General features: G+C 40.1%; 1 protein-coding gene across 2 annotated transcripts in view; it reads left to right on the forward strand.

Moving 5' to 3' along the window:
* The window catches only part of mgll (monoglyceride lipase), a 38,338-nt gene that overhangs the window by 15,193 nt on the left and 11,124 nt on the right, over positions 1 to 12,021 (forward strand). For both annotated transcript variants that reach the window (XM_018675089.2, XM_018675088.2), the window contains 2 exons: positions 3,811 to 3,947; positions 11,706 to 11,816. In XM_018675089.2, the coding sequence (XP_018530605.1) occupies positions 3,811 to 3,947; positions 11,706 to 11,816 (248 nt within the window). The remainder of the gene's footprint in view (positions 1 to 3,810; positions 3,948 to 11,705; positions 11,817 to 12,021) is intronic.

Here is a 12,021-nt window from a genome sequence, read left to right on the forward strand (position 1 = left end):
GTTCACACCTGGTGTCAGAATTTGTCTCCAGAAGTCTTGCCTGATCACTTATAATCAACTCATTACCCCGCTCTTCATGCAAATAAACACATGCATTATTCCTGTTTGCAAAGACCAACTGTGTTTTCGTTTTTACCGGCAGGAAGGAGCAGTGCACTTCCCTTGCCTATTCTGCCGGAAATTAAAAGACGAACAAGAAGTGAAAGCAATACAGACTGGGTCCTGTTCCTTGGCTTGTTCCAAACCAGATAGCCCAAGATGTTTGACACACTTGTAATATATCTCCATGGGCCTTTCAAAATTTTTGGATGGCATGAACAAATCCAGCTTATGTGATTTGAGACCAATTCTGCTAGACAGGACGTCAGTGAGAAGCATACTTCAGTGTGCTAGGAACTGTGTACAACTGATAAAAAATGTATATGGACCAGACCACCTCTGAATGTAGTCTGAGCAATAGGATCTCAATGCGTTCTCAATACATTGTGGGTACATCCACACCTGCACATCACTGAGCTGTCCACTTGTGATCAGATCACCTAAGTATCATGTTAATGCTAGGTATGAACAGAGCCTCAGAGGCTTAACTGTGCTCTTACAACAGGAATGTGTAAAGTCATGTGACTGTGCTGCAGAGCCCTGCCGGAGAAGAGCAACGTGTTTGTTCACTAAACTCTCATACAGATCAACAACAGGAGAGAGCGACAGAGGAGGAGACGGCAAGGAAATGAAGTCTCAGCTGTAAATGTGTAAATATTTACAGAGGTAGAGATCTCAATGAAGAGCAGGCTGAGATAATAAAAAAGGGAGTGAAGGATGGAGGACGACTGAGGCTGCACACAGAGGAGCAGTTTGTTCAGTGGCTCACAGTAAAATGTCACACTGTTAAATGGAAAATACTGAACTGGAACAAGTCCCTGTAGACACTATAGTTTTTCATCTCTTTCTCTAACACACACATACACACACACACACACACACACATCGCCTTGGGCAGAGTTCAGCATTCAAGATCTTCAACTTATTCTTCCTATATCACACTTTCTTCTGTATCTCTCTTTTTTTTTTTCTAACTACAGTGTTTTAAGGTCTTTGTCATTCACAGCCTGCATGGACTGGAGATTTCCTCCATCTGATACACTCTGCATCTATTTACCATGCAGTCAGCATTATCTCCAGAACAAACTTCAAATTTATCTGAATTTAAAACCTTGTGCACTGACATTTTACTATCAGGCAATGGTGGAATATTCATAACGCATTGTTTGTAAGAGGCACAGACAGCACAGACCTAACGCTGCTCTGTGATGCACTAATCATGTTTGTCTTCTCATTGCATTATAGGAAAATAATGGAAATTTGACATTTAATTAGATCAGTGCGTGCAGAGTCTCTGAATTCATCAGTCAGTGCAAAGATTATTTTTCTTACATCTGTGACCGGATTAGAGTCGCCTCCCCCAGAGCTTATTATCAGGCAAAATGTAATCTTTGTTAGTTTGAGTTCATATAAGACGTTAAGTAGCAATCGACACACCATGAAACATTTTTTAAAATAATTTGCTGCAGCTTATGTTAAGTTTCACCAAAGCTTTTTCTTAGTGCTGAAACAATTAGTCACCTGATAAATTAGTCAATCTACAGTAAATGTATTAACAAATTATCTAAAGTCATTTATCAAGTCATTCATCAAGCAAATCATTTTCTTGTTTCAGTTTTTTAAATGTGGTGATATACATAAGGACATTTTTAGGTGTTTATTAATGTACAGTATTTGTCGTCGTAAAACTTTTTTTTTGTTACTTGTCTGTTTCATATAATTTGTGTCACCTGGAGCTACAGTGGGCATTTTTCACTACTGTGTGCCATTTTAGAGACCAAATATATACAATATACTGATAATGATCAACTGCTGCCCAACATTTGTTGTACCATTGAAATTCCCAATACCACTACTACCACCACCACCACCACCACTACTACTACTACTACTACTACTACTACTACTACTACTACTACTACTACTACTAATAATAATAATAATAATAATAATAATAATAATAATAATAATAGTAGTAGTAATAATATAGGAAGAAGAAGAAGAAGACAGACCTGATGTGTGGGAACCCCATGGTCACACTGTAATTATTCTATTAGATGATGGCTGTTGCTCTGGTTGTGTTGCCAGTAAAATCAATTATGTAGGTTTTTCTAATGCATTTGCATGCATTGTATTGTATCATCTCACCTGTATGTAACTAGCTCCCACCCTAACTCTGTGTGTGTGTGTGTGTGTGTGTGTGTGTTTGTATTAGCATGTCTTCACCCTATACATTTTTCTGGTCGTCAATAGTGAGGCAATCATCACAGTGTGGAAATCAATACCCAATCACAGCAGCAGTGGGTGATGGGGAGCTGCAAACATCAGCTTTATCCCCTCCCACATGAGATCAATGACTCCACACAGTCCATCAAATCCACATCTTTTGTTATTATACTCAATCAGACACGCTCACACGCACACACACACACACACACACATACACACACACACACACACACACACACTTAAGGTGGGAGCTGTACATGATGTGAATGTTTAGGAGCTCACTTGTGTTATTGGTTCAGTGGTCGCCGTGGCAACCAGCCTCACCTAGTCTCAGCCACTGCTGCAGAAAGCTTGAGGAGAAAACACACACACACACACATATATATATATGCATATGCACATACATATTCATATATTTTTCCTGCTCTCCATCTGTCATTCACATTTTTCTCCTCTGTCCTCTTCTCTTCCCTTTCTCTTCTTCTTACTCATCTTCAGCTCCAAGCTTCACTCTGTTTTTGCTTGACTTTACTGTTTGTGCGTCTTTTCTCTCCATTCAACTTGGGTCTTCTTTTCAAGTTCTCATTCTCTCTTTCTTTTCGCTGCTCTTGTCATCCTGTTCTCCTCTCCCCTCTCCCTCTCCTCCATCCCACTCTTTCCCATCCCTTTCTTCCTCCTCTCGCGTTCATCCAGATTCCCCTCCCTCCTCCTATTTTTCTTCTCTGTAGACTCACTTTCTTTGGCAACAGCTTCCTCCATCCATCCCTCCCTCCCTTTTTCCGTATTCTCCCTTCCTCTCACTGTCATCCCTCCTTCCTTTCTCTATTTTATATATATATATATTTTTTATATACAGATTTTAATTCCCCCTTGCCTCTCAGTTATACTTCATCTTCCTCATCCTCACCCATTTCTCTCCCTCCATTCACCCTTCCTGTTTTTCATTCATCTCTCTCAAAGCTTTAAAAGGAGGATGGATCAATTTGGAAATTGTCACCAGTGGGAGAGAATTTCTTCACAGCAGAGCATTATATAACAAAAAAAAGAAAAAACATTCAGTTTTTTGTCTGATAAACCCAAATACTGAAAATAAAGACAAGCTAAAAAGTACATATTTAAATACAACTGGAGTTCAACTTAAAGAAAGCTGCTTTGAGAAATTGTTAAATGATCAAAACACAGCATCAAAATGTCTTAAAATATTTTTCTATGCCACTATAACCCACTGTTCAGGTGCTGTGTTTTGTAGCCTGCTAAGTGAGTGATGTGTCTGTGATTCATGTTTTAACCCTGAAAAAGAGGCAAGTGTTTCTCTAGCAGTGACAGAAAAGGCTTAACTAATGTAGTTTCAGCCTCTTTTGCTCCGTTGGAGGAATTAAAAAGGTCTTAAGATCATAAAATTACAAAGTGGGTAAATATTTTGCAGCTTTAGACTACTTCTCTCCTCACACCACCTCCTCTTTCTTCTCTTTTCCTCCACAGTGGGCCATGGTCAGAGTGAAGGAGAGAGGGTGGCCATCAAAGACTTCCAGGTTTACATCAGGGACTCTCTGCAGCACATAGACCTGATGAAATCCCGCCACCCCGACCTACCCGTCTTCATTGTGGGTCACTCTATGGTAGGATACCATGATTCATTCTATCAGCTGGAGTAATCCATACAGTATTTTGTTGTTGGTGGTGGATGAAGTCTTTGGATTTTATTTTGCTTTGATCACATGATTGTATTTCAGATACTGAAACTCTCAAGCTCTCATCCAGGTTTGTTTGCCTGTTTTGTGTGAAATTACATAATATGCTTTCAGTGGATTTCACAGCTCCTGGTACAATGTGCTTGACACACACAGAGAGAGAGAGAGAGAAACAGCTGTATAAAACTGAAGGGCAAGCCCTGCTCGAGCACAGGAATGAAAATACAGAGATCAGTGTTAAGAGGTTTTCTGCAACAATGTGACATTCAAATGAAAGAAATGGCACAAGCTTTTCTTTTAATATGAAGTGTTTTTTTGTCCCAAAATAATCAGCCATGAAATCCAGTGTGCATGGTGTTCTGCTCAGAACTGAATGAAACCTGGATAAAAGAGCTGCAAAAGGCTGTTTTGATATTACAGGCACTATCCAACACATGCTAATACATCAAAATACTTCAACACCCAGGTTTTTCCTGTTTTTATTCACATTATATTTGGTTTGGCTTGGCTGTAGCACCACGTATATTATTTCTGTATGACGGACACATTCCGTCTTCCATCTGCAGGAGAACAGTACAGGGATGGTTTGCTAAGTTTGCCCTTCTCATTGAACTCCTGTTTACCTTTTACACAGTGACACAGATTCTGTTCAGCCTGCAGCTGCTGCCGGTTACTGAAAACCTCCAACAGAGCAGTTACAGGTTCACTGACCTGCTCAAGGGCAATGTGGCTGTATTTGTTGACAGAGAGTAGAGAGTGCTCTCACTTCACCCAGTCAGTCCAGTAATCTGTGTAATGTTCTATGTAATGCAATGGTCCACTGCCCTTCTGTCTAGTCACTGTGTGTTGTTAATCACATTTATTCTCTATTTCACTGAACCTTTCAGGCTTTCACAGATATTAAAGTCTGTCAGTGTCCTAACATTTTTTGATGTGCAAACCTTTTTTCTTCAGTGAGAATAGTTCTGCTGCTTCTGAATAATTAATTATTTTTTGTAAATGTTTTTATCAAGAAATTTACTGATTATTTAGTTTTAAAGTAATAGGTTGGTTAAATATGAGGCTACAGGCAGCAGCTGGTTAGCTTAGCATAAAGACTGGGAACAGCTAATCTGGTAACAAAATCAGCCTCTCTAAAAGCACATTAATAGTTAATTAGTGAGCTAGGCGGATTTTGTTACCTTCACACAGCACCAGTTTTTTTTCCAGTCTTTGTACTAAACTAAGCAAACGGGCTCCTAGCTGTAGTCGTACATTTAATGTATACATGTATAGATGACAGTGCTATCAATCCTCTCATCTGCCTCTCTTCCATAAACCACAAAGTATATTTCCCAAAATGTTGAACTTTTGCTTCAGCCCAGTCCTAATATTTGAGAAGCAAATGTTTGCCATTTTGCCAGATTAATCATTCCCTAGTTATCAAAATGATTGTAACTGTCTCTTGGTGAATGACAGCAGCAGATGGCCAGTGACCTCTGGAGTATTGTCATCACAGTGAGGTTGCCAGGGAACTGACGCTATAGCCAGAGTCACCCATTGTTCTATTTCCAACATGTAACTCTCCCCAAAACCACAGATTGTCGTATTTGCATTCAGTTTTAATGTGGAATTGAACTTTGGACAGAGCTAGGCTAGCTATCTTGATCTGTTTCCAGTCTTTATGTTAAACTTGACTCACAGCCTTCAGCCATATCAGTCTTGTCATCTCTTTGTATGGTATCAGTACTTTGTATTATTTTGTTATATTTAGTGTTCTGCATGCTGCACAGTACAACATATTTCATGAATTATTTTCTCATTTGCTTCAGCTGCCCATCCATTGCTTCAGGTCTTGTATCTACTTTTTTGAGAATTGAATTGCTGTTGAATTCAATGCAGAGAGCAAGTCTTTGAAGAGCCTTTGAAATCTACAGAAACACATTTGATCCAGGATTCTCATTCAGAAAAATTACATAACACTTGGACACAAAAAAACGACAAGGCCGGCCAGGGAACTATTTTTAACTGATCAGTGCATTCGGTTTCTCACAGAGCTGCTTTCAGCATCGTAGCCTCTCACTGTTATCCAGGAGTGGTTGAATTGAGGGCAGCTGCACTTGGCTGCAGATACTTGAAGATGTTTCACCTCTCAATCAAGAGACTTCTTCACGAGGCTTCTGCAGGTGTAAATGACCGGTGGGGAGACCAGGGTATTTATCCTCTGTTAAATACACTGCCAGTCAAGTCTCTTGGATGTTATGTAAAACAGCCAACCAAGTCCTCGTTTCATCCCTTCTTACATATAAATCTGTGCATTCCTCACTGCATTCACTAGATTGCTTTTCTTGTGTTTGGATGTGTGGTCTGTCGGATGGACCAGTTGTTGAAGATCCTCCTGAGTTCCTCTGATACTCCAGACATGTATGATATGACAGACCTGTTGCATTTATTCTTCTTTTCCCTCCACCTGCAGTGTTGATATTCTTCCTCGAGCTTGTGGTTGTTTCCACAGAGGTCCACTTAGAGTATCCACAAGCTTTAAATGCATCCTACAGGTGTCTGTGCTCCTGCTCTCGGGCCTGGGTACTTGTTGGCACATTATGCCAACGCTGCTGAGTACAACAGTGCTCACTAACCCACTAGCTCTGTGTGCTGCTAACAGCAATGATAAGTTATATAATAAATTATTACCCACAGTGTTTGTAGGTTGAATCAATGATTATTCCTATGAACTTGTCTTGCATTCATTCAAAATGCATTCATGTTTTCATGTATGGAACAGTAGCGCAGTTTCTTGTGTTCAGTAAAGTAGAAGCTGATTGTCACAAAACATGAAACAATAGCGTCTTGTTTTTTTAAACAGGCTGCAGTGAGAACCACATTTCAGACTGAACAGAAATATACAGTTTTTAGTCTTTTAGCTCGCAGGAGGACCTGCTTCAAGCAGAGAACACAGAGGAGAAATGCAAATTCATTACAGAACTGTTTTACCACGAGAAGTGAGGAGCCTTGTTATCTCGCAGCACAGCAGTCACTCAGTGGGCATGTTGCATTCAGCAGAATAAAGGGTTTTACAGCAGACATGACGAGCTTTGTGGGAAAATGAGATCTGCACTGAAAATACATCTCTGTGTTTGTGCTTGTTAAGGAAACGTTTGCAGCACGAGCTCTACAGAGCACTCTCAAAGAGTGTTTTACTTCAGGGCAGCCTTCATTTGTTAGTAACCATGTCAAATTTTATTAAAGGTTTATATGTTGTATGCCTTCATTAATGTTACTGAGTAATTTGTCAAAACTTTATAGCTTGGGCTGAGTTCACATTTACAACTGTAGACTTGATGGATTATTGTATTGGAAAACTCCTTTATTAATGACTTACTGACACTCATGGTTTCAGACCTGATGGCGTATAAAGTGAGAAACCCTTTAGATTTCATGAGTGTATTGTTATCACTTGCATCTCCAGAATTGATGGCTTATTAGAGAGTGAGGGAACCATGGGTGCTTGATGAATTTATCACGTTGTTTAATGATTTGTGAGAAGACGCTGCATGTGAGGCTGATAGCAATCACAGCATCTCTTTTCATAACCAGACAAGCCATGTTCAACACTTTGTTTTACTACCCAAATATTATTTTCTGTCACAGAGTTGTAGGCTGCGTGTTTTATATCAAACTGTTCTCCATTCAAGACATCAACAACCTCTCCCTGTGCTGTAAAACAGTTCATATTCAGTGCTGTCAGTTGGGCTTTTAGATGCTTTAAACAACACTCCATTAAATTCATGAGTCTGTTTTTGCAAACCTTTTATGGCTCACAAGTTTCCACACAGCAGTACTGTATATTTATGTACTGTTTATATCAGGTTGCGTTCAAAACAATCTGAGGTTGTAGGAACACTGACGCACATAGTTTTGTGTAAATTAAATTGTGGAATCCCAGATGGAGGCTGAGCATGAGTTTAAACATCAGACTGTAAATATTAGGGCAGTGCTGGCTGAAGTCACAGTAGCACCTACTTCCTTTCCTTTCCTTCCTCTCTCCCCATTTCCTTTTCGCCCCTTCCTCCACCCTTTCTTTCCCTTCTTTTCCTCTCCATCTGTGATATTTCATCAGATGTTTCTCCTTTGTTCTGTGCTAACGTCACTTATTCCAGTTTACCTGTACTTCCATAATCTGTTTTCATTTCCTGTCCTCTCTTTCCTCCTCAGTACCTTAATGTTTTCCACCACTGCAATTGTTTTGCTTTAGACTCCTTTCCACCCATCCTTTCTTTTCATCTCCCTTTCCTTGCATTACCTTTCCTTGGAGACAGTCTTAAAGTTTGGGAAACCCAACCCAAAGCAAATGTTTTGTATGCTGTGTTTTTACAGCCCTCATTTCCCAGTTTCCCAGTGTTGTGACTCCTCATCCTGTTTCTATTAGCCTGTTCCTCTGCTCCTCTGTTTGTGTGAAAGTCTGTCTAATGGGGCCAGGAATGGCGCAAAAAACACAAAGACAATTGAAACCACCTGTGGTTTGTATAGAATCACTGCTCCAATGATAATATCCTGCAGAGACTGAGGTGCAGTTAGCCATAGTGTAGATTTGATAAAGAAAGATGTCCCACTCCTTACACATCACCTGCTGCATCACTGCTAGTAACATCACAACAGTATGTCCACTGCTTTGGTTGACTACCTTTAAATACCTGCGAATCTAATGACATTCCTGTCAGTGTCAGTCAGTTTACATTAAATCTGGTTGTTTTAACCAACATTATGCTGCAACAATTTTTTTCAACTACATTTATGTTCCCTATTATAGGCTAACCTGCAGTTTAACTTAAGCTTTAATTTTGAAAGTGCTGAAAGCTGATGTGAAGATTGGTTCATGGAAGAATTACACTTTTAAACAGTTTTCTCTGCATCTTTTATCATGACGCAGTTGTTGGGGAATTGGAGCGCTTCCTCAGTGTTGTATCAGCTCATGGGAATGCTGACAAATGCCTCCAGCTCTGGCTCCTTCCCACTCTTCCTCATTTCTCTCCGTCTTCATCAGTATTTCTGGCCTGAGCTCATTTGTCCTACTTCCTCAGTGCCAGAGTTTTATGTAATGGTTATTCACCGTAAGGGGTTCGGTCTGTTTGTTCAGCTTTTTAACCCTCCATCGCTCTCTCTCTCTATTACTCATTCAGTTTCATTTTACTCTAAACCATATTTCATGCTATTTTTTTGATTATATTTTTTCCTTTTTTGAATACCTGGAATGGAGTTTATATTGTAGATAACTTCTGTTCAACAAAAAGATGTCTTTATTTTTGAATGCCATCAGGAAACTGATGACATCTTTCTGATAATCAGTGACACGTCTTTAACTAAAACCCTGGTCGAGTGATTTAGATCATTTAGAACATTTAGATCATTTTTTCTGGACGTTGTATCACCTGAATGATCGAAATGAACCTTAATTCTCCCCCTCCCCTAGCCTTAATTTTCAGTCCACATAATGTATACGTATTAACTGTTTTGTCTCTATAATGTGTATGTAGCCCTTTAGTCTAAATAATGTCCATTTAACAGCAGCCTACTTCATATAATGTCTGTGCATTCATTACATACTATGATAGTATAATCCATATAATGCCAGTACGTTAGCTCCTCAGGCAGTTTATGACACTTCAAGTCGACCTACTGCCAGCGGACAGACAGCATACAATACCAGTATTCATCCTCTCAGTCCCAGTTCAAGAGGGCCTCTAATCAGCTTCTTAAAGAGCTTCTCTGTCCCAATCCTCCTCCTCCATTATTCACAGAATGGGCTTTTGCACCAAATTACATTCCGTCATCTTGTTATATTTAACCAGGAATCAAGTGTGTTGAACCGATCAGCTAGTTTGGGCAGCTTACATCACCCGAAGGCAATTTCTCCATTTGATCGAGCAACGTGATTAGCTGTGTGTGTCATGGTGTTTACAAATGGATATTTCAGGGTAGTCTTGAGGATGCGCTGGTATCGAACTAGCAGGCCTCTTTTTTTTCTCCCAACTCTGTGTGTTTGTGTGGGCACTTGCAGTGTGTGAGTGTGTTCTTGTGTCTTTAGAAAGTGAGATTTTCTGGTGGGAAATGTTTTGTCTTTCTCTACTTAGTGCCTCTTTTCATGAAGTGAGCCTGTCATTGGCCCCAGCCTGATGAATATTCACACAAGTGACAATGAAAGCTCACATAAACAAAGTTGAAGCCAATTAGTCTGCAGAAAAGGAGAGAGAGGGGGACAGATTCACCCATGCAGAATCACTGTGCTTTGTGTGTGTGTGTGTGTGTGTGTGCACCTGTGCAGACACTTGCACTTGTTGCATATGAGAAGAGAAGCCTATGCCAAAGTTAACCGTGGCAAATTGATTTGAGCCTTGGCTGCCACAGAGCTGCTAATTATCATGGCCCTACATCGTGGGATTTAAATCACAATCCCAAATGTCACCGTGGGTGCCAAGGTATGGCCCTGTGCTGCCGTTTGCTGCAGCTACACAGTGCATATTGTGCCCTGAGGGCCTTGTATTCACTTTCACATTTCTCTCTCAGTCTGTGTAGAGCGACAGCAACAAAAGAGCAGGGTGGAAACTCACGCCCGTCCAAACAAAAGACAGATTGTTTTATGTTCGTCTTGACCTCTGAGTAGTTTTCCCACTGCTCCTCGCATCAAAACCTCTCACCTACTTTGCTAGGACCTTCCCACTCCAGTTAGACGAGAAAAAAACCCTCCTTGTCCTCTGTTACGTATCTTCTCCTCTCACTGAAACATTCTTCCATTTTTTACACTTTAAGCTGCTTCTGTTCACGTGTTCACAGCTCTTTTAAAATGCTTTTATTATGTATATTCTTGGTAATTCTCTATCATCAGTCTGAGTCACTGGAATACATTATTCCTCCCTACTGGCTGCTTTAACCTTTGAAGAAAGTCAAACAAATACCATTGTCCTCATTTCAAGCTGCTCTGTCCAAGTGTCAGCTAAATCCATATCATGTATAATGTTATAGCTTTGTTTAATCCAGAATGATAATTAACTGAAAGGCTGTGACTTATAACCTGGAACTGAATTATTTGCCACAAAACGACCAAAATCACGATCAAAATACCAATCAGGTCACATGAGTGTCAGTCGGTACTACCGTGACCAGCTGATATTGATAACAATGGAATAGCAAACAGCTTGTGACATGGATCCAGTGACATGAAATCTCCATTATTGAATATTGTATAGATTTTTGGTACTGTTTACTGGGACATAAACAAGTTATAGGACTATTAAGCTACACTCAGTAGCTTTAAACCCAAAATCTGATATGCACTGTAATGAAAGCCAAAAGCTCTGTTTGTAGTGTAGCAAATAGGACAGATTTGCATTTCATCAGTTTATATAACTAGTACACAAAATAATTGCACAAACGTGTTGGGCAGGGTGAGATTTTCTTAAAATATATATTAATGATGTGGTGTGTTTTGTAGGCTTCGTGGCTGCTGGAACCATGGCTTTAGTCTATGTTTGTGTTGAAAAATATGAAATAATTACCTGGTTTGTCTAATCTTCACCTCAAGCCTCCTCCAGTGTGACTCTGTCTGCTTAACAGTCATCTGAACGTGTTTGTCAGATGGATTCTCATTTGGGAAAAAAATATCAAATTTCACTTCATTTACAAAATCTATATTCTGTCCCCCCCCCCCAGGGCGGTGCTATCTCTATCCTGACAGCCTGCGAGAGGCCCAGTGATTTTGCTGGAGTGGTTCTGATTGGGCCGATGGTCCAGATGAACCCAGACACAGCCACGCCGTTCAAGGTATCACATAGTTACTTTCTCCTTTTCCTCTCCTCTCTCCTTCCTAATTACCAGCAGTCAGTCACCTTACTCCACTCAGGCCTGTTGTGGGTGATGAGCATAATACTGACACCTTTTATGTTTGAATGGCAAAAATCAGTGTAAGCACCACTTGAGCAGTCTTAGCTGTCTCTTACTGAATCAAAGAGACAAGTGTGTCCAATTT

This window comes from Lates calcarifer, linkage group LG6 (assembly GCF_001640805.2).
Source record: "Lates calcarifer isolate ASB-BC8 linkage group LG6, TLL_Latcal_v3, whole genome shotgun sequence".
NCBI classification, from domain to species: Eukaryota; Metazoa; Chordata; class Actinopteri; family Centropomidae; genus Lates; species Lates calcarifer.